The sequence below is a fragment of the Lagopus leucura genome, unplaced genomic scaffold, assembly GCF_019238085.1.
Source record: "Lagopus leucura isolate 7727_CA_CO unplaced genomic scaffold, USGS_WTPT01 Super-Scaffold_760, whole genome shotgun sequence".
NCBI lineage: Eukaryota > Metazoa > Chordata > Aves > Galliformes > Phasianidae > Lagopus > Lagopus leucura.
Window position 1 is genome coordinate 6242963 of NW_024962257.1, and position 26076 is coordinate 6269038.

Consider the following 26076-nt stretch of genomic DNA (forward strand, 5'->3'; position numbering starts at 1 on the left):
GGCTAACATCCCCATTCTTTGCCTAAAGTCATTTGATCCCCTAGGAAACGGGGCCGTCCAGCATGGGACAGAACCCTCCTCCCCAGCATAATGAACATTCCAACGTCAAAGAAAGACAGTAATGAAGACATTACTCAGTATGGCAACTTTTAAAAGAGAATAAATATTCCACAGCACTGAGCCGGAGTGCATCGAAGCTTCATTCATTCCTACGGTATTCGCAAATTTCCTATTAAACTGGAATCATTGTTTTGCACTCATGCATGGAAACCAGATAGTACGGAATGTCCTTGAAAGACTATCAATTCAATTTTTTTCTTTTTATCCTCCAGCTTTGGTTTAAAACCCAGGCAGTAAGAATTTCCACTTTCAGACTAACTATATCTCTAATTGCCAAACACACCATGATGAATGTTACTGACATAAACCATAGCTGCTGTCGGACTGCAGATGCATTCAGTGTTAGGTTTAATTTGACATAAACAACATGCACTTAAGAAATCCTCCCTTAATAACATCCAGAAGGACAGTGAAATTAAGGATTAGCATTTAGGAAGCAAAAATCAGGGAAGAGCTTGGTAACCTTCACATGAAGAGCTCAGGACTGCGTATAGCAGTGGAACAACTACTGACCACGGGATCTTTTGTGTTTTCCCACAGCAGATGTGTTGCTGCAGACCCCTGGTCCCAGGAACCGCAGCCAGCCCAGGGCTGGGTCATGAACACCAGGGCTGTACAGTGAGACTAACCCAAGGTCTGCAGGAAGGAACAACAGGGACTTGGCAGGACAAGAAAAAAGTGCTGCGTAAGGTGAATATATCATGGAAACATCTGCACCTGTCTCTGCCAATGACCAGGACAGGATTGCTTTCGTAGCCCCAGCAATGCCCTAAATTCAATTTCCCCTGCATCTCTGAGGCACTCCAGTGCCTTCCAGAGCACTGAGCTGAACTGGTACTGCCCCTGGGATCAGGCTGGGAAAGCAGCAATGGGCACACACAGGCAGAAAGCAACAGAGTTCTGTGATACGTACGGTTTGATTTGTTGCCTCAGGATTCATACCCTCCTTCCAGACAGTGAGGTTGAAAGTATACTCCACATCTGCTTCTAATACAGCTTTGGGAATTGTGACATTTCCTCCCTTGGCACTGAAATTCAGAGAGCACCCTGCAGCCGAGCTCTGCTTGCAAGGAGAAAAGAACTTTCAAACCCTCCTTGATACGGGTGTACATCGGGTTAGTCCACAGCCAAAACATTCAGGTCCACACCAAGCCCAGTTACCATCACAAAGCTGTCTGTGCAATGCCACCACCAGGGTGGGACACACGGGGTGGTGTGTGAATGACAAAGCGCATTAACCTACTCTTCAGGTTAGTATGAACACTCCTGCATTGCTTCCAAGTTTCAGTTTCTTCATTTATAGCAACTGACTCTTCCATCAAATACTTCATAAACATTGCTAAACAACACAAATTAAACTTGAAAGTCTCATCCACACATATTTCACATATTTTCACTTTGTAAAGATAGAAAACAATAATCTTGTCCAAGGAAAATAATCCTGCATTCAGTTAAAATATTCTCCCGATGAGAATCGCCCATGCAAATGTGAAGGGCACAACTCCCCTGCCCCTTATCCACTACAGCATCACATCATCTCAGTGTGAGGGTGACAGGCACGATGTTTTGGCTTGTGCCTACTCCTCTAAAGTCTAACTGTTGCTATCAGACATCTAACTGTTCACAGAAAAGAGACCAGAGTCCTCCACCCTTTGGACAGCAGTCAGCAGCTCTGTGATTCCTTCAGGTTATGGAAGATGTTACACTGAACCTGAAGCAGAAGCCAAGAACAAAGGAAGCAGCAAAGTGAATGCCTCTGGCTTCCAGTGCAAATGTTTCTGAAGCACACAGGGAGGGTGTGCAATGCTGAACTACAGTGGGCTGCATTGCACAGCTCCTCACAAAAACTTCTGTACCACTGCTCTGAGCTGGGAATTGGGTAGTATTTGCAACCCTTCTTCCCAAGCAGCTTTGTTAAAGATGCTCACAATAGCTCCCATTGACACTATTTCAACACAGATGCTAACACATATATACTGAAGCTGACACGCAGCCAGAACTCCCAAATGATCACCTCTGTGGCTGTGCAAAAATGCTCTTACCTTGGAGGAGAACGTACAAGACCACTGGTAAAACAACGGAGTCTGTTCACCATCATCCAAGTTTGGGTCATAGGATTTCTCCCCATCCAAGATTAAGTCTTGAGTGTTGGACCATACACGGTATGACCCCCCATCAATGATTGGGACCAGCTTACTCGGTATCATGGTCACATTGGCAAAGATGCTTTTGGACAGTGGAGTATCTCCAAAGGAGACAATGAAGACAAAGCAGTAGCTCCCAACTTCCAGGGCAAGCTTTGGTATAACAAGCTGCGGCCTGTTCACATCAACGTTTGGCAGATGGATCCTGCTGGAGTCATCCAGGTGCAGACAGCTGGGTGCTCGGTATATCTCCCATAGGTGCTCCGTCTGATACTTGATGCATCCCCGCAGGTCGAGCTGTGCCTCTAGGTAATTCCTCTGGGACCGCTTCATCACCACTTGAGGGGGCAAGGCCAGCTCCACCTCTGGCTCCTCACATTCCAGGACCTTGACGGTGACAGTGAGTTGGGCTATGAAGAAGCTGATGAGGTTGGTGGCATTCACCTCCACCAGGTAATCCCCAGGGCTCAGGTAAGAATAGTTGGCCACTGCAACCCTGGTCATTTGAGTGGAAGAGCCATCCCCAAACGTCCACAGGAACTCAACACCCCTGCCACTGGGCATCACTGATGCTTCAAACAGCGCTGTCCTATTGACAAAGGCGTTGGAGGCAGTGAGGGAGACTTGGAGTATTGGGTCTTGGACCTGGATGGTTCTGGTGATATTGATACCTCCCAGGTCATTGAAGGCCCTGAGGTGAATTTCAAGCAGCCCTGCAGCTTCTGGAGTGTAGGAAACACTTTCTCCTGCTGCAGTGACCACGGAGCGGCCCTGCTCCTTCCACAGGGAGAACTGCCAGGAGAACAACACCCGAGAGCCGCTCCCCACCTGGGCACTGAAGCTCTTCTCCATACCCGTGGGAATGCCTCGCTCACAGCAGTTTAGGAGCCTGATATCGCGGACGGCCTCCAGAACCGAGATGAGCACCTGGGCATAAGCAATACTGATTTGGTTTTGCACTGTCACTGTCACCAGATAGTCGCCACTCTTGGTGAACTCATGCGTATACTTGGACCCATTGAGCACTACGGAATAGTCCCCACTTATGCTCACCAAGTAACTCACAGAGGTACCCGACGACATCCTGATCACAAAGGTGACCTGCTCACCTGGCTCTACCACCTTCTTGCTGGCAATAACTTCCAGTCCTTGAATCCTGTCAAGCACAGAGATATTCCTGCTGGCTACAGCCCAGCTGATGTCATTTGATGCATTTAGATAGACTGTGTAAAACCCTGCTGTGGGGAACATGACTGCCACGGATTGGCCTGTCAGTGTGCCATTCGGTACCTCCCAAAGCCACATCACTTCAGTTCCCTTCTGCAGCTCTCCTTCAAAGACCACAGTGGAGCCTGATGAGACATACCTACAGTCCAGTTCTGCAGTCCCTATACTCAGTTCCTCTATGACCTCCTCTACATAGATACTAATTGTTGCGTTCGTTGAATCCAGCTTGTTTTCTGCTCCAATTACAACCTCCATAGTTCCAGGGCTTTGGAAGGAATGTATGATAAAGGATTCAGATGTAACAGGAGAGAAGCCATCCTCCAGGTACCAAATATACATGATACCAGTGCCGCTGGTTACGGTGGCACTAATGTTAACAGATGTATTAACAGCGACTGGGTTGGGGAAGGCATATGGCTTTAGAAGACCAAGGCTTTCAATGAATTCCAATGTCTTGTTGGCAGTTGCGCATCCCAGCATGTTAGTAGCTTTCAGATAGACAGTGTAGTTTCCGGCTTCTAAGACATTCAAGGAGAAGGTTTTCCCAGTGGATGTCTGCACAGCATTGCCATCTTTTTGGGCTATCCAGCTATAAGAAATGTTTGTTCCCTCTCTCACTACCGCATGCAGATGGAGTGTTTTGTTAGTTGGGAAATAGAGATCCTCCACCAGGTCACTGCTAACCACCTGCAGGCCTTCAATCTGTTCCAAGACGTAGACATAGATACTGTCCTGCAATGAGCTGATCTCATTCTCTGCAGTCACAATGACATTGAATGTGCCCACGGAGCGAAAGGTGTAGGAAATTGTGGAGGAGCCTTGGATAGGAGTGCACCGGTCACAGAGGATCCAAGAGTAGCGGATGGCACTGCCAGCTGCAAGCGTGGCCACAAAACTCACTGAACCATTTAAAGGCACAATTGTCCTGCTGGCATTGATGGTAATCCCATGTAGCCGATGTTTCACTGTGACGTCCATCCTGGTTTCATTAGTGCTCACATCATTCTGGCCTGTCACACTAATAGTGTAATGGCCAGTATTGTTGTAGGAGTGGGTAGTGATTTGACCAGGCTGGGTAATGCCATCTCCAAAGTCCCAAAAGTAATTCACTTTGGTTCCATTCATGCTGGCAGAGAACAGGTAGATCTGGTTCAGCTCTAAAACCTTCGTCCCATTATATTCAATCTTTGCTACCCCAACTGGCTCCTGGACTTCCACAAACGCCGTGTCATTGTTGAAAGAGACATTGTTGGAGACGGTCACTGTAACCAGGAAGACCCCTGTGCTCTTGTAGTTGTAGCTCACTTCAGTTCCACTCGACCTAGTGGACTCATTGTTGCCAAAATCCCAGCGGTATCGGTACTGGTAGAGGGGCATAGCACTGACCTGAAAGCTGCACTCCTCACCAAGCCTCACAAACTGCTTGGAAGGGAGGAGCGTGACATTGACTATCTCTGGCTCCACACAGACACTGGTGAAATAATGAGCCTTGTTAAACCTGCTTGAGAGAGTCAGGGACAAGGGGAATGTCCCACTTCGTGTGAAGTTATGCATCACTACAGGGTCCCCGCTGATCGTGACATTGGATGAGCCATCTCCAAAGGTCCAATCAAAGATGTATTCATTGGGATTCCCTGTCACGTATGCAGTGAGCTGCACATCTGGGTGCTCAAGAATGCAAGAAGTAGGGTCTATTTTGAGTACTTCCAGGACAAATATCCAAACAGGAACAGTTTGGGAGACGGAGTTCACAGGATTCACAGCTGTCACGTTCACAGTGCAGTTGATGTCCTTTGTGTACACGTGTTCCACCACTGGCACCTGACTCCTCAGCACCGTCCCATCCCCCATATCAAATATCCAGGTGATACTGTCTCCAGTCTGTACTGAAGCATTAAGGGTTACAGTTGCACCCACCTCTGCCACCTCATCTGCTGAAACATGGAGCCCAGTTATCTCTTCAAACACCTGGTAACACTCAACTGTCTCCACGCTGCTTACGGTGTTGTTTGCTGACACAGTGATATTATATACACCCCTGCTGGAGTAGCTGTATGTCACCGTAGACTGGCTCTCTGTCACCAGTGAGGACCCGTCCCCGAAGTCCCAGGTGTACAAGACACCATAGGGAGATGGCAGTGGAATGGCTCTGAAAGTGACCGAACGGTTTACAACTAAAACATCCTTCACTGTTTCTATTTGCACATCAACCAAATAACTGTGGACGCTAACTGGGGTCAAGCAGGTGAGGTTCTCAAACTGATTTGACACTTGAACCACCAGGATGTAATCACCTGCACAGGAAAAGAACAGAAAAAGAACAGTGATGAGAGCAGTGCTCGTGCAACAGCATTTTCAGTGCCGCAACAGAATGGGAATGTGAGGGGCAGTTCCAGGGAGATGCTCTGTTCCTGCACCGCACACACCCTCTGCTTCCCTCCTCTGTTCCAGGACAAGCAGGAATCACCAGGCCATGCAATGTGGCAGTTTGCTCAGGAACAATGTAATGACTTCAAAGCTACTGTTTTATTTGAAGATGCCTTGTGACATATTGAAACAAAAACATTTGAGTTCTTTCTTCCCTAAACAACCAGCCTGAGCTTACCTGGGTATTCATAGATGTGTGACACATTGTGCTCAATTATAACCTCGTGGACACTGGGTTCAGGAACAAGGAAAGACTTGTTGTAGGGAGGTGTGAACTGGTATGTCTCCTGGATGCCATCTCCAAAATCCCACCTGGAGAAACATACAGACCACGTTGCACTACACCACAAAAGCCCCAGGCCTGAGTCTTTCAGGCATTAGGTGAGGGTTTTCAGAAAAAAACACAACAAGTGTAACACCAAATATCAAAGAAGTAGCTATGCCAATGCTGCAGAGCCATGGCTGTCAGAGGAGCACAGCACTGCTAAAAAGAAGAGATAGTGAATATTGAAGCAATATAGAAATCCTTTAAAAGAAAATTATTTCAGGCTTCAAGTACAGTTCCCAACCAGTGAGACTGAATCAGATTTCCAGGAACTACCTAGACAGCAGATGAAGAAACGGACATTTGAAATCAACTATCCCAGGGAGAAGAAATAACACAGGAAAGCTGGTAAGCCATGCACAGCAAGATCCTACGTTCAGGCAACTTGCAAAGGACTCACAGGAACATAGCATCCACAGCTGAATCAACCTGAACTCTTGCTGTAAACTCCACGGTGCTGTTCTGAGGGAGGACCGGCGGGATGCCCAACACAGTCAGGTTCTTCATCTTATTCATCATCTCCACTGTGACGTTGTAGTTGACTGTAAAGTTACTGACGTGGTTGGAGGCGGTGAGCTGGGGAGGACAGTGGGACAAAGAACGCACTTGGAATCTCCTTGCCATGATGCCCTCTCCTCAGAGTGGGGCTTCACCGCGTGGAAGAGATCCCCCCAGGCAGGCAGCAGGTTAGGCCAGAGAAGAGTAGCCTGTGGGACAGGGAGGCAGAAGCAATAGCCTGAAAGGCTCTGGAAAGCAGCATAGACTGGAAGGTCACCTATCTGGCAAAGCCACCTCTTGCTAGACCCACACTTTTGATGCTATACTACTCCAAGGAAGGACTTGTCAGCATAGTGCAGTACGCAGAAAATTAGTGCAAATGTGCCTTCGGAGCTAGGGCTGGTGTCTCTTCAGCCACTACTCACAAACATATTAAGCAGCCTTTAGCCAGACCAAGACTTTGCATGGCAGTACGTAGCAAGAACCAGAAAGGTGTTCTGGCCAGAGATAAACTCCTGTTCCACAGGAGACACTTTCCTCTGTCTAGACTTTTTGCTCTATCCTTCTTCTGGTGTTCCTGACTGCACTAGAAGAAAGTGGACAGGACAAAGACCAGAAGAGCTCGTGGCAGAAGCTCTGTCTTGGCTATGAAGATCTTACATTTGAATTCTACCCCTGCATGGTTCAGCATGCGCATCTCCTGCTGTGGGGCTCACTGCCTCATGCTTACTGGGAAGGAATAAGGACAGATGTTCAGTGATCAGAAAGGAGAAGATGGAAAAAAAAAGGAGAAGGCAAAGGTAAGAAAGACGGAGAAGTCAGCAGGAAAGGAAGCCATAAGAAGAAACTTAATATGTGCATTTGCAAGGAAGAGCAGATGAGCTTGTTAGGAGCACAGTGAAAATCTCCTCAACTCAACCGGAGCACACGGCATGGACCTGCACTACTGACAGCTCCTGAATGGGACAGGCTGTCTGCAGAAAGCTCTGCTGCCTTCTCTCCCTGCTCCTTTTCCTGCTTAGCTTGTGGGATGAAATGGAAACCCAGGATTAAAATGGTATTATGGTATTTCGGCTTACCGAAAGCTTGTACACAGCTGGGCTTTGGTAGATAACGTTGAAGACAACATTGTAAAAAGTGAAAGATGGTTTATCATCTACCGTCCATCGGAAAGTCACATCTGACCCGGCTTCCATCACAGGGACATAGCTCTGAAAGGCATGAGGACATTTTATACTAGTGCAAGGGAAAAGCATGCACACTGCTTCCCAGATCTCCAGATGGACTGGAGAAGGAGCAGAGCCAGACTGGGAGGCATCACACACGCATAAGACAGTGCTCTCAGAGCATGACACAGGTGCAGGATCACCTGTGGCTTTGCCACTGACAGAGCAATGCAGATCCCGACTCCATAAACCAAAAACAAAGCTGGGAGCAAAAGCTGTATTACTTGCTCCCACATCCTAGTGCTCTGCTCTTCTGATCAGGTCTCTTTCTTGCTGGCTAGAAAACTTTCCGAAATCTTTGCAGAAATAGCTCAGCTTTACCTACACCTGCAAACTCAATCTCTGCCCCTAGTCCATAGATGCTGCCTGTCCCAAAAACAAAAATATTTGCCTTGCACCAAACAGTGCCTTACTCCTACAGTGCCTCCTGAGCAGGGAGTGTGAGACTTAACAGGAATTGCAGGCACAGAGTTCTGCCATAAGCAGCCAGAAACTGAACACAGTGCTTCACAGATAATGACGGGCAGTTTTTAAACAGGTTCTGAGGGCTTGGCTGTAGTTCTGGGGATGAGGAATTTGAGGGGAAAAAAAGACCGAAGACATCAGAGCAAGTCCAAGCCCCTGATGGATGGATGAAACATGTCTCTAACTTCCGTCAGCTGGTGTAAAGATTCAGTAGAGCAAATCAAAATGGCTAAAGGAATGAACTACCTTGACAAATCAAAACAAGGTAAGCACTGGCCTCTGATAAATGCATCAGTTTTCCAATCAAATCCTTGGGAAAATGAAAAGCCAGTATTGCCTTTGCCGGAAGCGCTGCCTTATCTCTGAGGGAATTAAAGTGAGCATACAGCTGAGCTGCTTCCCTGCCAGAGAGCATGAGTGGTTTCTGCCACATGCATGTACCAGAGCAGTGCTGACTGCATGGCTCACGAGCCAGCACTTAGCAGCAAGCAGTGCTACGCCCTGACCCCGTGTGGAACAGAGCCTTTGTCCTCCTCTTGAGTCAAACCCACACCACGAGCAGTAAAGGCTAAAAATGACTAAGTAGAAGCACCAGTAACTACTCACCACTCTAGTATTTAGGAGTACTCTGCTCTCAGGGTCTGGGGTGGCCCTCAGCCCACGGATAGGCTGTTCCACTTTTATTGTGATGGTGATGTTCTGGGAGCTGATGGCATTCTCTGCAACAAGTATATGGGTATTTGTCCCCTCCTTCAGGCCGCTCAAGCTGACCATAGCAAACCAGGTGTCATTGTTCTCTCTGGCACAGTCCGATGTCAGCGGTGCAATAGTCAGTGGGCAGGCCCCTTCAAAGGGGAAGGTGTGGTTTTCTCCCAGCCAGCGTGCCGTTGCATTCATTCCTGAGGAGATTTTGACCACCAGGGTGACGTGGTCGGATGGTACATACACCTTGCCACCTTGAGGAACTGGGTGAACAACACGCAGGCCTGAAACCTGGGAAGCAACCCAGAAATTGCACGACAGATTGGCACTGAAGATCCCATTGTCCACGCTGGCGCTGACTGTGTAAAGTCCTGGATGCGCTAGCCCTGCGTTCTGGGGGTTGATTATTGGGACCAGCTGCTCCTTGGCATAGAGAACTCGGAGAGAGCAAACAGTGTTACGGATCCAGGTGGCACCGATGGAGCTGGCAGGGAGGCCAAGTGCCCAATCCGAAGAGTTTGTTCTAAAAAAATTGGTTCTGAAAGGGGACGTGGTACTTGGTTGGCACTGGAGGAATGAGCCCACGCCTGCATTGTGCTGGATACTCAAGACATCCATGGCCCTCACAAAAACATCATCTTTGCTGAATGTGACCTGCAGGGAGAGGAGACATTTTTGGTTTGCTGCATGAACTTCAGAGCACTCAGCACCTAACTCTTGCCTGGGCAAAGCTGGATCTACGGCCAAGAGGAAACTCACAGAAAAGCCACAGATCCAAACACTGCATGCAGAAACAATTCACCATTCTGCTCTCCTTGGCCACTTTGAACCAAGTGTTCTAACATGGAAGACAGCTTTATGCTCTATCTCCACTTCTCAAGTGCAATGGGAATAGCCCAGAGCATCTGCACAGTCTTTTGCCTAACTGTCCTACTGTTGTTACCACAGGGAGTTTGCAGCTTACAGAAAAGAAGACAGAAAGTGGTGGCATGAGCTCTGTGCCAGGCCTGCTAAGTATTCCCTGGGTAAGCCATTTCATCTGAATGGACTTCAGCTTCTCCATCTGCAGACTGGGATAAATTCTTAATTTGCCCAAAGCATTCAGAGAAAACTGCCCCACCTACTCACTAGTTACAGCAGCTAATAAAGACTGACCAGATAAGGGGAAGAAGGGCCAGCTGGTATTGTAAAGAGAAATTCCTTGATGAGTTCGTAGCTGAGCTGGCTGCCATTGTGCTGAGGGGATGCAGGGATAGGGCTGCTGGCAAAAGAACTGTTGATACACTCCGTCGCGTTGCAGCAGTTGTTTGCTGATGAGCACAAATTAGTCAAATGACACCACTGGAAGCCAGAAGGACATTCAACTAGAGTATAGTTCCCATCGTCCTGTGAAGTAGGAAATGGTTCTGTAGCATTTTGTCCCTCCTGGTACTCTGGAAGAGGTGAAGAGAAAGCAAAGATTACCATTTTAACAGGCAATACTTATAGTGCAATTCTATTCAGCTCCAAATTCACCATATTCTTCTCCCTGTGACTGATGATGACTTCATCATCAATGCTGCAACTGCAATGCATCGTGGTGCTATGCAAGTCAGAAGAGTCCAGTGTTACTGGAAAATTTCACAAAGGCACAGAGTTTGTTAAAAACAAAGTTAGTCTCTTTTCCAGGGAGAATGCGCCAATTTGCAATCTAAGAGAGATCTGTGTTCAAGTGAAAGCTAGTCCAAGCAAAAGCAGAGCTGGCTTTGACATTGAAAACACATTAAGTAACTTTTCTTAAATTACTGTTTCCATGTTAAAGTATCAGTGTCAAAAAATACCCTTTTGTAACCAGCCAACTATATGGCTATAGCAAAAAATCTGCAGCAAAATTAATTGTTGCCAAAATTGTGAGTATTGAGCTGTTGTACAAGGAATACAAGGCTTATTAGATCATCTCATCCATCAGGAACAAATGGACTCAAGAAAATATTCTTCCTCATTAACCTGTGGGGCCAGATGGACCAGAACACATTCCCTTTAGACGTATTATGTCCTCCCAAAGCATAGAAGTATAGCTCAGAAGGTTAATTTCCTTCTACACACGTTTCAAACACTCTCATTATTCTTGATGCGTGGAGACAGGTAACATTGCCATAAGGAACTACTTGGGATCTTTGTGGGGAAGAAGTATCATTCTTAAGTTGCAGGTGCTGGTCAGCTTAAACTAAACAGAGAAACACAAGGTCCTGTATTTCTATAGCTATCACCTCTGCATTTGATGTCTGATTCAAACATTCTGCTTTAAGTCAGAGCAGGTGGACAAATGTGCCTGAACCTGTTGTCACACAAAGGCCCAGGAGAGCAGGAGAGGCTAATTAGTGATAGCCAGGAGGAAAACTGGATATAACCCAGAGCTTCTGAAGAAGAAAAGTGTTCCTCTGTTTTAAGATTTCGGTCACAGAAGCAATGGGAGAGGAGACACTTCCAGCAATGCACTCAGCTAGCAGCCAAGGGAAATTTGTCCCTCTGTACCAACACTGTCACAGATGCAGGTCACAAATCTGCAATCCCCACTGTTAACCCACCACTAATCAGACTACCATAACTGACGAAGAGTCATTATTTATTTGCATATTGGTCATGAACCATCAGCCATTCACAGCTCATTACTTTTCTAGGACCACGTCTCCATCCAGAAATCTCTTCTTCAGCTGTGCTGGTTGGCTGCAACAGAACAGCTTTGATCTCTGGCTTTGTTCCACACAATTGTGGCTCTGTCCCTTTCTAAACTGTCAGGTTGATGTAAAGTTCATCCACTCAGTTTCTCCCCCTGTTCAGTTCTCCAGGACACCTACTTCTAAAAAGCAACCTCAGGCTGTCCAACTACACCCACAGATTCTGCACTTGAGACTTTTCAAAACACAGAACCAAATCTCTAATTCTTTAGGGCTTCAAAGTTTTTGCTTAAAGACAGAGCCACACACATTCAGATTGACATGGCCCTCGGAGCACCTGCTCTAATGATACCAAAAGCATTAAGAAGAGATGCCTCACCTTTTCCATCCACTGGTCTATGCACCTGAAACCTCATTTGAACGGGCTGATGCAGCTCCTGTGTCACAAACTCCAGGGCAGACAAATATCCATCGTGCCTGAATGCCAGCTCAGGGAACACCATCACCTGCAAAGTAAAGCAAAGCTCTCACCTATCTGCATCTTCCTGGACTCTCCCTGCAGCAGTAGGATGAGCAAATCCTGCTTACCTCCACAGCTTGCAGTGGAGATGACAGCGTATCTTCCATCATGGTTTTTGCAGCCACGTGTGTGTCAAACACAGGGTCTCCCACAAAGAAGTTTTCAGCATTTAAGAGAACTCCTGTTTGCAAAGGAAGTATTTGAAGAAAGCCCATGAGACTCACTAGGTCCTGAAGCTATCCTCCCCATGATGCTCATGTTTGTTTATTCCACACAACAGAACTAAAGCAGGGCTTGGTCCACTCAAAAACCTATAACTAGAACTTTAATAGAGACACAATTGCTGTAATGCTGCAAATACCATCTTCTTACAGGTATAAGCAGCAACTTTAACTACTAGGAGCAATGCCAACACCCCATAATTTGCTTTCAATGCACTCCCCATATCCCCTGTCCTCCTGGGCCTCATGGGAAATGTGGCCAGGGCCAGCTGGTTTCCATCACTGGCAAACAGCTCTGGTTCCATCACAGTCAGGTCAGGTTCTGGGGACTGAGCACAACCAGCTGATGCTGTTCCTCACACCAGGGCCAGTGGGCCGTCTTCCCAGATCTGACTTTTCCTTCTTACCTAAATCACACCCTGTATTCACTGTTCTTCCTACTTCTTCTTACTCATGACATCCCCCTGCTGCATTAGTTTTCTGGAAGGTGGGAATGTATTTTCCATACACCTTGCTGTACTGGGGAAGTGGCTGCCCAAGATGCAGGAACTGACTTTTCTCCTAACAGCCTCCCTGAAACAGGGTCCTCAAAGCAGTGCAACAGACCAACACTTGCACCATCTATCTCTGGAAACAGCCCTTATACCAAATTGCACAGGGCCAGATGAGGAAAGTAGGTTGATGTTGACCAAGAGGTTAACAGATGCTGATATATCTCTTTCGGCCTTAATTTAGAGGACCAAAACTGACCCTTTGTTTTAAACCCAACTTAACTTCTATTCTTAGCTTCTAATTCTTCCAATTCTATTCTTAGCTTCTAATTTTCTATTATTCTGTATCTCCCAAACCAGATTTGGGATGCTGTATACATCTGCACACCATATTATACACCACTTAAAAGCTCACATAATAATCTTCGAGGCCCTACAGTCTCTTAAATCACAATACCCCAACAACCCACAGATCGCAAGATACCACAGAAAGACAGCAGAAGACATCATGGCAGGACGGCAGCTCTGACCTATGCAGCAGCATAGACTCCTCAAATAACAGAGGGATGCTCTTTCCAAAGCTCTGCATCAAAGCTTCACTCCTTTCTCCACTTACACTGATAGCAAAGATTGGGGTGGGCCAAATTCTTCACAGTGGAAATATTGCGGTTGCTGCTGGTCCCACTCAACTGGGGCAATGGTTTGGACAAGCATCGCCTCACAGCCCTGTTTTTCCTTGGCACATGCCAACAGACCTGCCTGCCCACGATGCCAGCTGAGAGCAGGAGAGAAGCAGAGCCCACCTTTTGGCTTGTACTCGCACACATAGCTGTGCTTGGCCATGCACAGGTCTGTGTTACACTGGCCTGTTGGGCCCATCCGGACACAGTGATCAGCATTTGATGGATGGGGTTCTCCTGGAAGCCAGTTCTGACAGCTCTCTATATTAAATCCTTCGCCTCTTTGCTGTGCTTCAGTGCTTCCAAAATCATTGAATCCAATCCAGACATCAAGGCTCCTTCAAAAAAAAAAAAAAAAGAAAAAAAAAAAAAAGAAGAAGAAGAAAAAGAAATAAAAAAAGGGGGTGGATTTCAGGAAATCACGAGTATTAGAAAGATCTGGGACAGATGCCATCTATGGTTCTCTATGAAAATAATAATCTTAACAACAGCTCCATCCGGGTGTCACAGGCTGCATTTAAAGGAGTCTTTTAGTTACTAAAAGATTTCAGAATAAATTTTGCCACCAGATGGTACACCGTCCTCCTTTCTACAAACTGACCTCTGATCTACAGGTACAGAAAGCCAACTGCCCTCTGATGTACTGAGGAGAGAGCTGCACCAAAAGGATCTGGATAGAGCCGTCAATGCCAACAGTACAATATGCTACAGTGAAACAGAGCTGGGAAGGAGAAAGAGCTCGTGGGGATCACTGTGCAGCTGACTCAGACCCTTGGAAATCTCTGCTCTTGGTCTTCAGGTTGAGTCACTCCATTCCCAAAGTGCAGGTTGCTCACTCAGGTTACAAGATGACCCAAGGCTCCATCAGCACCACAGAACTCATGACAAACTTGTAAGCACTGATTCATCTCAGCCACAACTGGGACAGCACAAAGTATCAGAGGAGGCTACTGGAACGTGAGAACTGGATGTAAGAGTCATGAGGTTTTGTCTGAGAACTTCCCAGGACTCCTTCCAGTAGCACACATCTGCTTCCTCAGGCTAGAGTAGCTTCTCTCAAGCAACATGATGTTTGTTTGCCCTTATCAAGACACAGCCTGGTTTCCCCACTCATAAGGATGGGGACTGGAAGGGCTGACAGCAGTTTTCCATAGCTGAGCAAACACAGCACAACACAGATGAGTGGGATTATCTGCAAATTAAGAAGCATCAGCAGGTTAACTTGAACCTCAGGCCCCCTGTTAGAAGAGTAGTTTGTTAAAATAGCCTGCCTGCATTAGAGTTTAAATGACCTTCACAGATACTTTTAAGCCCATTTTGTTGTGACTTAAGAGGAACGTTATGATTCTAATCAACTATCTGAAGAAACCTGCATCTTTCAGAAAGCTTTTGTTTCGTTTTCTGGAGACCTGTGGAATTTGCCATTGGTCGATTCTCCACTGCAAGTGGAACTAATACCTGGGCAGGATTAAACCTCAGACAGTGCCAGTTATAGGAGCTTCTGCTCAACTTGAGGGACCTTCGATGCAGACATAGGGAGATAATAAACTGCTCAATCACTTCTGAAAGCAGAAATGCAGCAGGGGGCAAGCAGCAGTGGCCAAAACTCTGCAGGGAAAAGAACTCCATATACAGGAGAAACTGCCAGGACCATTTTAGGAAAATGACATGTCCCTTCCACAGTTGGAAACTGGCTGAAACCCAGCAGAGATTCTGGTGGAAAGTGCTGAGTGGTCTTTCATAGCCACAAACAGCCTGGACAACTGTTTCTAATCGCACCCAGCAGAAAGTGAGGCATTTGTTCCACATTAACTTCTGGGGGGAACAGCCTCAGCATGCAACCTTCAGAAACCCCCTGCTTCTTCCCCACAGTCCCTCCTGCATGCTTCAGTCCATTCCGCATTGCTGTGCCCCTCTGCTCCGATGCACGCATAGCCTGGTACAGCTGCTCTGGAAGGAGCACACAAGGGAGACAACTGGTGTCTCTCTACCACTAGGCTCATGCCGGATGAAATGATTAATGAGGTCATGCTGAAAAACGACAACAAAAATAGCTGTTCTGTGAATCAGTAGTTTTCATTGCAAATAAGATTAAAAAATAAATAACTGCTGTGCTCTGCTCCCGAACCACTGGCAGAGGATTAGGGAGAATGGCCTAGGAAACCGCCTGCTTGCTGCCATCAGTAAAACCCAATAGAGTTTTTCCTTTTCTAATTCCAGCTATGATCTAAGTGCAAGTAAACAAAAAAAAAAAAAAAAAAAAGAAAAAGGCTGCCTGGATTGCTTCCCATCCTTGCCCCATGGGCTGGCACATTACCTTGCAGAGAGGAACAACGGGGCTCAATGGAGAGGGCAACACCCTTCTTTGAAGGAAAGTGTGGGTGTTCCTCTAAGGAAGGAACAAGCTGCCTCCCTTGGGGAAGCAGGATGAGAACAAAGTCTGAGGAGGCCTGAAAGGGGAGAGGGGTTCTCTGCACACCGAGGGGAAGATAGGGTCTCATGAGGGGTGTGGACTTGGAGCACTCTGCTCCTGGAGGAGGAGAGGGGATCAGTTCAGCATGTACTGCTCCTGGGGAAGTCACCAAGCAATAGGAGCAAAGGAGAAAAGAGAGCAGTCCTTGCGGTGCGTGCTCTAATGGGAAACAGACTTCTGCTTCTGCCATTTTCCCACAAGAAACTATGGATTCTTCATGTTCCAAAAACCCGCGGCTTGCTTGATTTGTCTTTTATCACTAGGGAAATCGCATCCTGGAACTGTCTCATTCATGTTTATCTGAATGGATTAATAAAATAAATAGACGAAATAAAGGGGACTGAGAAAGAGAACAACGTGGGGCAGCAGCTGGGAAACAGCTTGGGCGGCTCGTTCTCTTCTGAGGTCTCATGATTTCCTTGTGCTGCAGTCCATCAAAAACCTTGCACGCAACGCCTGATAAATCAGCGCACCGAGTGGCCAGGACAGACTTCTCTTCTCCAAAGCAGGGATCACATTTGTGATCTCAGCACAGAGCTCAGTGCAAAGGGAACAAGGCAAGGACGCACTCTTGGCAAGAAGGGCTGTCAGTTCTCAAGCAGGCCCATTCAAAGACAATATCACAGCAGCTACTCCTTTCACGAGTAATTTCTGGGTCACATTTATTATGTGGCCATCTCCAACCTCTGCACCTGAGAGCGCTGACAAAACCTTGCCAGGCCCTACTAGCTTTCCTGTTCATTTTCTCCACATGCTGGTTGGTTGCATAAAGGGCACTTGGAGAAGCCCATATAACCAATGGCTGACACTTCTCTGCTGTCTATTTATTAGAGTCCGAGTCCTGATGTGTAACAGATGTTTCTGGGGCCAGAGAGGAGCACTGCTCCTTCTCAGGATGCAAAAGGAGAGGGGAAGTGGTCTGGGCTGCAGGCTGCAATTGTGTGTCCAGGAGGATGTGAGATTCCCAGGCAGGATTACAGTACTGGCTTGTGCTTGGCAAGAGCAGCTGCTAGTCCCATACCATGTCACAGTGTCCCACACCAGATGATCTAGCTGTGACTCTGCTGACCAAGAGAGCTCGTTGTAAGGTCACTTTCCAGCCCTGCCAGGCAGCCAAGCACCCTGAGGACACCAGCACCTGTCTCTCCACTGTTCAGGCTAAGTCTGCAGATTGTGCTGGACCCTGGGTGGAATGTCTGCTCAGCTCAGCCATGCCTGCTCCTGACCCTGCACTGAGCCTCAGATCAGAGGCACCCACAGGTACTAACACAGACTGCCAGGTGCTCACCAGCAGCAATCCCACAGACACCGGTTCTGACCTCCTGTCTTTCTGCCCCTTTCCTCTTCTTTCCTCCACAGCCTCTAAGCAAAGGAGTTAAGCACAGCAAGGGCTCTAATCTGCCTATTCCTCCTCTTTGTTCACAGCCTTGCCCTGTGCTGTACCACACTCAGCTTGTACCCACATCTCCTTCCAGCCTGACTGCAGATGGCTGCCTGCTGCTGGGCTCTTCCTTCTCTAGGTTCAAATCCAGAAGCAGGTAAATCTTAACTCTCACTCAAATCTTAACCCTCACTCTCCTCACTTACCTGATAACGTGAGTGACCAGGAAGCTCTGGATCTCGGGACTGCTCACAAAAGCCAGCTCTCCATTGCCATACTCCTGGCAGTGCTGCTGGGCCTCCAGCCATTCAGCTTTCTCCACCACCAGCTGATAGCAGTGATTGTTGCCCGGGAAGACAATGCCATCATGGGGACACATAGGGTGAACTGCTGCATGAGGTAGAAGAACAAAGGCATGATGCTCTTCCTATGGGCCCAGACATTTCAGTCTGGAAAGCAAGATGCCTGTCCTGTTCTTGATGCCACTAAATCCCATTCACTGCTGAACTGTACTACTGACACAGCAAAGCACTGCTTGGTCAGCACAGGCAAAGCACAGGGGTGAAAGGAATGGCCAAAGGAGTCATCCCTTCCTCCTCACCAGGAAGAAACAGAGAGGGTAGCCCCAGGACCCAGAGCCACCCCCTCCTTTGCCCAGCACCCACTGGCCTCCTAGACAACTGTGCTTACCTCTACCAGGCTCTCCAGACTCTGCTGTGATTCCATATAGCACTGTGAGGCCAGTGCCACCTCTGTTGCGGATCCTTATGTTCAGACTCTCGTTTGTCTTGATCAAGGAAGGGCACTGCAGTTCCAGCTGTTGGGGTGAAGCCACCACTTCAATTTCTGCCTGCACATACGAGACTTTGGTGCCCACAAAGAGGGTGGCAGTGACATTGTATTGCCCAGGTAAGGCATACGTGTGGACAGCTACATTTCCAGTGGTGTTGAGAACCTCTGTTTGGTCCCCAAATTCCCACATTAAAGTGCTGACAGCAATTGGAATACTGACATTGAAAAGCACAGCCTGGTGTAGGCTATACCGGGGCTTGAGTCCTACGAAAGACACAGACAGCTGTGCCTGGAAGGGAAAGTGGATGAGGGATGGGTCACCGCAGGCCTGCCCAGATGAATGCTCAGTGCAAAACAGCAAACAACTGGAAGAAGAGTTTGGTTCGTGGGCAGTACCACACAGACACTGCCCATGGGGGCTGAAACCTCCATATTCCTGGTCTTCAGCATAACAGAGGGCACTGCAGGTCTCCTCAGTGAGGTTCCCAGGGTGAGAAGATGTGAAGAGGATGACAAGTTCAGCCTCACCCGTGTGGTTGCTTGTCAGACACGTAACATATTGAGCTCCTGGAGGAGAGAATAGAAAATTCTCTTGCAAACTGACACCGAAGCCATGGCTTTGATGAAACCCTGCAAAGGGACACCACCCAGGACACACCACAGGACATGGAGCTGCTTTGAGCTACCCTAAAAGGAGCCCAAAAGAGCCCAAAGGTTGTACCAAGGCTTGGGCTGGTGCAGCATATTTCACTTCCAGTAACAAACTGGAAGGTCAATACTGCACAGTCTGCAACTGAGTGGTGCAGAAGGACGCACGTATATAATGTGTACAGATGTACAGAAACAACGTGTGCCTGGCTGCAGGGAGCACAAAGTGCACGCATGCATGGACACACAGGCATGCACAATGATGACAACCACAACAACACCCTTCTCAGAGCAACAGCTTGTCCCTGCAGTTTGTTTTCCCCCCACCAGCTTGTGAGGGATGGGACACTGCCCTGCCCCAAGCACATATGCATGGCCCCTGCAGCACACACAGCCGCAGCCCAGCTGGGACAGCCTTGCCTCCTGTCCAGCTCTGCCCACGCAGACCAGTCACAGTTGCTTGTGTGTTTTTGCTTGTTGCTACAACATTTCCCCCCAAACATCTCAACAGCCCTGGCCTTGCGTGATCTTCCCACATCGAATCCATCCAACTGTCCGGCCTTGCTCCACGGCCTTCCCGCAAATGCTAAGCCATTTTTCTTAACAAAAGTCCCTTGTGAGGAGAGCCATGACATGAGAACTACCTTGTTTTTATCACCCATCTGGCCGTATTCCTTAGCTTGTTAGGAAGAACTGTAGCTGGTGGGCTCTCTCCAACCTATCCTCGTTACACTGAACTACCCCAGAAGACAGCCTGACATAATTGTTTCCACGCTAACCTGAGGTACATGAAGAGGGGAACACCTCACTATCAAGGGGAATAACAGCAGCAGTGAGTCCAGCAGCAGGTAAGCAGTGTACTGCTGGGGTGCTGGGTGATTTGTGGGGAAAGCAGAACAGCCACCTGCTAGGTTTGAGCTCCTGAGGAATGTTGCCCTTTGCTGGGCAGTTCAGTTAGCTTCCCCCAGCTCCCATTCCCTGCATCAAAGGAGATGTCTGATGCTGATTGAGGAGCACTCTTTCTACCTTTTACTCAGAGAGATAGCTGAGCACTTGGTGAGGATTGAGTTTTTTAGGGCTGCTCCTCCCCACCTGCCAAGCAATCAGTGCCCCATGTTTGTGCTGGCCAAGGCAGGCAGAAACATGCACCAGGAGACAGTGACAGCCTGCTTATCAGGGCAGAGTTTATACAACTCCTGACATGGAGCCCTGTCATCTGCAGAGATCCAACTTATCATGTCCTCAGGTCCCACCAACTGTAATGATATTCCAATGCTTAAAGTCAGATTGTTAACGGCTTGAGAGAGTGACAGCCTAAAGCGAGAACCATCTGAGGGCTGCTTGGAGCTTTCCACCCTTTCAGTCATCTTCCCCACCAACGGCCCTTACCACAAGAAGCATTGATGAACGAAACACTGAAGAGAGAAAGGTTTGCCACCCCAGGAGGGTGTGCGCATCGTGTGTCTGATGCCTGGATAACGGTCACTTTTCTGTCTTCCACCCAGCGGGGCAACCAGGAAAGTTTGCAGTCACAAAAAAATGGATTCCAACTTAAGTTTCTGTAACAGGGAGATCAGAGGAAAGTTACGCCTTCACTTGACAACGGGAAGCATGTGCTAAGCGTTAATTACAGCAATGTGCAGATCCCTCGCTGTTCCCATCTGCGCAGCTCCAGTGAAATGCTTCGGAGAGTACTGCTAGGGGAGCTAATGAATAGGGAATCAAGCAATAATTAACATGATTTTTCTAGAGGCTAGAATTAGGCGAGTACTCCAAGTACTTTTTTCACTCCACAAATAATTGTTGCAATTAGAAGCAAATTACAGACACAATCTTATATTTAAAATAGCCTGCCATCTAACAGCCACTGGATGTAATGGCAGCCTCTGCAGCTAAGGGAGACTATTTACAGCTCCATTAAAAAATAGCTAAGAGAATAAAACTGATCTGTCAAAAAAGAAATGCAAAGTCAATGATAATCTTTCCATGTGGCAGTTTAATGAAAAGATGGAAACTTTAATTGCAGCTAAGCTTGATCCAAATTACAGCCTTTGGCACTCAGCTGCGAACAGGACAGAGATGGAAAGATGTTTGTTTAGCTGACGCCAGCTGGGCTGGGCTGCCGCAGGGGCTGAACCCAAGATTTTTATACTAAAAGCACCACTTTGCAGACCAGCCTCAGCAGGGACAGGCTCACTTGGACACAGCAGGGATCCCTTCTGTCTCTCTAGTGCAATTTTCAAGCAAAAATGCAAAGCTGAAAATGCCCTTTGTGCCTTGTCTTCATGGAGAATGTGTAGCTGAGCTTTTTTTCTTGCTTGCTTAGAAACAGCAGAGGGTTGATTCTTTGGCTCCAGACACAGAAATGTCATTCTGTGCTGTGATTTTATATACCTCTCCTGGAAATATGTGGTATCCCTTTGAAACATATCTTTCCCATATCAACACAGATTTCAATTACTTCAGTTAAAAATCATTATAAGCATAAGAACCTGAATTACTCAGGGAGAAGATCTTCAAGGGCCTTCTCATGACTTTGACACACGTGTGGCAGGTCACTGTCCTTTCATTAGCTCTCCTGGTCCCAAGGTGTGACCATACAGCAGGAACGGGGGGGGTGTGACTGGAGATAACAACCTCAGGAGAGGTGGTGTGGAAGAGTAGAGGAACCAAGAGGGTGGCAGCAGAGGTTTGAGGTATCCAGGAGACAGAAGCGAAGTCTAAGAGGAGGTTAGGCACAAGTGGCACCAACAGGATCCAAGAGCAGGACATAGCCTGAGGAAGAAAGAGGAGAGAGTCTAGAAAGCAACTGCAGGGGGTGTAGGAGGATGAGGAAGCAGCAGCTGGAGAGAGGAGAGGTAACACCTGGGAGGCCTGGTAATGAGAAGGTGGGAGTCAGTGCATCGACTCATCCCTCCAGCAGCCAAGCAGATTTAGGCTTCCTGCACCAGTTCTGTGTTTCCTAATGCTCAAAAGTTTTGAGAATGACACAGAGAAAGATGAGGTTTACTGCCAAAAACTCACCAAGGAAGCAGCTGGCAAGCAGGCAGGGCTGGATGGGTGAATGGGCACTAAGGGCTTTAGTTCCCTCATTAACACAGATGTGTGCCATTAACAAAGTGTGTGCCATTACACATGGTGGGGATGAGGTGGGGTATGGGGCCCAGATCTCCCTAAGGCAGCACTTAATTCCCAGGGAAGGTCTCAACAGGGAACCAGGAAACAAAGAGGAGGAACTTACATTTCACTTAAATTAAATAAATTATCAAATATTCCTTCTTCTAATGTAGAAATCTTGTTGTGGCTTATATCTCTGTTAAAAAAAAAAGGAAAAAATAAGTTTAAAAATTGTTCATTGTACTGGTAATAACTTCCCAGCCAATAAAACATGATCAACCTCAGTCCCAAGCTCTGCTTGGTGGCCACCTGCCCTCTGATCACTCCCAGTCTCAAAAGCTATGCACATACACTGGCAAAATTTTCTGTGAGGCATTAAGTGGCAGAATCACAGGGTGTATGAGGTTGGAAGCACCTTCTGGGGGTCATCTGGTTCAAACCCCTCCTCAACCCAGGCCAGCTGCAGTGGTGTGCACAGACCACATCCAGACAGCTTCTGAGCATCTCCAAGGGAGGAGATTCCAAACCTCTCTGGGCAGCCTGGTCCTATGCTCAAGTCCAGCTCTAGCACTTCAAGTCCTCCAAAGAGTTGTTCTCCTTCTAGGAGATTTTGAAATGTAATGATGGTAGGCTGTCCTGGCTATCAGCTACCCAGGTTGAACCACCAAATCAGGTTTGGGTGCTGGAGCATTTTTGGATTTGACAATCCATTTTTTCTTAAAATACATTCAACCTTCTCTAGGAACCAACAGTAAGTAGTAGTGCAAGTCTACCTGACCAGCAGCTCAACCAGCGAGCATGCTAATGGTCAAAGCTCTGCTCTCCTCCTGGACCACTCAGTCTGGGCAGTTTCCTCAGGGTGCTGGGAGCAGTGGGACGTGAAGGCAGGACTTTGCTTCACCACAGCTGAGTTCCTCAAGGTCCCACAGCCTCAGCACCCAGTTCCCTCTGAAGTAGGATCTGGACAGCGCAGCTTTACCATCATTTCCCATTCTGCAATCCACCCTGTGATCGATACCACTTGCTCTCTCACCTTCATCTCCCCTCCACTCAGTACAGCGTGCCAGATCCTGCCTGATTGTGAGCACCAGGCGGCAAATCAGCCCTCACTGGGCAGTGCAGCTGAACGCCTCGAGGAAGGAGGCCATGGACACATACAGCTGGGGCACAATGCGAGGCTGACCAAGAGCAAGGCTTACTCACGACACGTGAGCATGTCATGATACCAGCCCAAACGTGCTCTGCTAGCTGAAGGACTACAAGTGCGCAGCATGTACTTACAATTTTGCCAGAGAAGTCAGGCTTCTGAACATCTGGACATCTAAAGCACTGATCTTGTTTCTGGAAAGATCCCTAGAGAAAGAAAAAACAGTTTTCAGCTTTTGTTCAACTTTTTGTCATTTCTCCATCGGTAGAGTTTAGAAGAGCCTCTCTCCAAACTCCATCCAGACTGCAGACAGAAAGGTTTCAGTGTGTTAATGTGGAATGGTTCTCCCAGCCAAAGAAAACACCTCTCCCAGCTACAAAGCATGCACTGCTCCCAGCACTGTATAATGTGTAGGGACAGACTGGCCTACCATTGTACACATACCATTCTACAGCATTCCTAGAACAATCACAGGTGTAATCAATGTATTACTGAATTTGAGGTATACCTCAAAAAAATTATTCAATTCTAATACGTGTTCAAAGAAGTAATCAAGAGGTAATGTGGACTAAGTTAGCAATTAACTTATGGAAAAAAAAAAAAAGAAAAAGAATATGAACTTCCACATCCATCTGTAACACCAAAGAACAGGAAATTAATCACAAAATTGATGCACTCAACTTTTAATGCTTAAAGATCTTTTTTAAGATCTCTCTGAAAAAGCTTAAGAGAAGCAACTAAGAATATTTTCTGGTTAAAACCAAGCTCAATTTTCACAATAAAATGAACAAAGTTTAAAAAATCTTTAATTCCCTCCCCGTAACACCAACATCCTTCAATTCATCCAAATCAAAATTCTTTTTGTCATCTGGCTCAGTTCTTTCTTTTCACCTCATGTCCTCTTTTTCAAGCGTAAAACGACACTCAGCTAAGAAGTGAGATTCCACTGATCAGTCTCTGCTTGTTCCCTATAAACTCCAGCCCCTGGTTTCAGATGAATCTTCTTTGGTTAAAGTCACTGAGCAGTACCAATGCTCTTCTTCCCAGCCCGAGGCAATGGTTCTTCTCCTACCAGGATCTCTGCAGGATGGATCTGGACACATGGCTCAGCTCCTGCAGCCACACTGCACACAGTCCCAGCTCCCTCCTCACCTTTTTCTCCTAAGAGCACCTCTCATAATCTCTCCTTCCTGTCCCACCTTTTATTTTTGTTCCCTAATAAATTAATTCCTGGTTTGATCTGATATTTAATCTATCTGAATGAAAAGAATTAAACCAAACTGGCAGAAAAATGACTTATGATTCCAGGAAACCATGGGGATGAGTAACAGGGATGGATGTCTCTTTAAAAGATTTATTTTTCCCAGTTTTGCTGTCCAGGAGCTCTTTGCCAAGCTGAGAGTGGATTCAGAAGAATACATCAGCAACACCAATAAAGAAGGCCAAGAAATGTGCAAAATAAAAGCTCGACAAACACACTTAGAAAAGCAAGTCCAACAGCTGAGCATGCAGCCTGCACAGAAGGCTCTGGGCAGGTGAGCAGAGCCAGAAGCTAGCATCTTCGTGCTGAGCTGTGCACATGTTGGGCATGGGTGACCCGGTGTAACAGGGAGAACATTCTACTTCTCCTCTGAGACACATGGAAATAGCCCAGTTAATTTTCAGGCACCAGACAGAAGGAAGCAGTTTTTCAGCTCGGATGTCTCATGCCTTGGCCTTCCTGCTCCTCACTCAGACAAGAGAAATTCCAAACCCAACTGCCTGCTGCTACAAAGCCAGGGCAATAAGCATTGGGCAGGGAAAGGTCTTCAACACTGCAATAGCACTGGGAGCCATGTGGTGTCCTGGGACAGCTCCAAGCCCATTGCTGTCCCTGCAGCTCCCTCTGCTTTCCTCTACCTCCCGTCCTGCCGCTTTGCAAGGAGGAAGCAAAGGACTCCAACAGAGCTGCCTACTCTTCTCCATCCCCCTGCAGTGCATGGAGGGCTCCGTCCTGAGCCTTTCCAAGCTCTTCACAAATATCCCTTCTCATTATTTCCATTTCACCTCAAAGAAAGCTTTCAAAGCTTTAACCAAGGGATGAGCCGTGGGCTAAGAGCCCAAGCCCTTGGCTCCTGGGGTCAAACACAGGACCAACCTCACAGCCTGAGCTCACGTCCCGACCTGGTGAAGATGCTGATGCTCTCCACGGGACAAGTCACTAGAGGGCAATCTACAAATCAAAAGCCTAACACCTTTGCTATTTTCCAACCTTGCCAACACGATCTGATGAAGAATCAGTATAAAACCTTCTGGCTTTCCACCTCACCAGACCTCCACGAGGAGTCTGCTGAGAAGCCAGGCTCCCGTGGACAGCCCAGCACTGCAGAAGCCAGGAGTGGTGGCGGGTGCCAGCGACTGCCACCTCCAGCCACCTGTTTGCCTTCTCCTACTGCTCCCTCTCCAATTTGTATGGAAAATAACATTATACCTTCCTGGCATGGGAAAGAGGGCTGTAAACCAAAGGAGGCTAAAAAAATAAAATCAGGATAGGAAAGAACTACTCACCAATAAAACCCCAGGCACAGGCTGTGGGACAGAGCTCAGCCTCTCGGTGCCACAAACTGCCACGACTATTTTCCCAGCCCACTGCCAGGCTGGAGGAAATTCAGAGCAGGTTCAAGACAAGGCTGAAGCCAGCAGAAAACAAAGCTCTCCATTGAAAGGCAGCACACATGCTGACTGCTGCTCTGCCCACGAGGAGAAAGAAAAATTGTGTTTAATTGTGCAGCACGTGGCACCAGGAACACGGTGTGCTCCTGGAAGAAGGCAGCTG

At 47.5% G+C, this 26076-nt stretch overlaps 1 protein-coding gene across 1 annotated transcript in view; it reads right to left on the reverse strand.

Annotated features, from left to right (window-relative positions):
- The window catches only part of PKD1 (polycystin 1, transient receptor potential channel interacting), an 86048-nt gene that overhangs the window by 29003 nt on the left and 30969 nt on the right, over positions 1–26076 (reverse strand). Inside the window, exons 2-16 of the mRNA XM_042864009.1 lie at positions 23396–23467; positions 22239–22310; positions 20387–20556; positions 18248–18916; positions 17764–17947; positions 13827–14041; positions 12380–12492; positions 12171–12297; positions 10290–10567; positions 9039–9788; positions 7821–7952; positions 6644–6819; positions 6097–6230; positions 2163–5785; positions 1034–1180 (exon numbers count right to left, since the gene is read on the reverse strand). Coding sequence (XP_042719943.1) covers positions 1034–1180; positions 2163–5785; positions 6097–6230; positions 6644–6819; positions 7821–7952; positions 9039–9788; positions 10290–10567; positions 12171–12297; positions 12380–12492; positions 13827–14041; positions 17764–17947; positions 18248–18916; positions 20387–20556; positions 22239–22310; positions 23396–23467 — 6862 coding nt within the window. The remainder of the gene's footprint in view (positions 1–1033; positions 1181–2162; positions 5786–6096; positions 6231–6643; positions 6820–7820; positions 7953–9038; positions 9789–10289; positions 10568–12170; positions 12298–12379; positions 12493–13826; positions 14042–17763; positions 17948–18247; positions 18917–20386; positions 20557–22238; positions 22311–23395; positions 23468–26076) is intronic.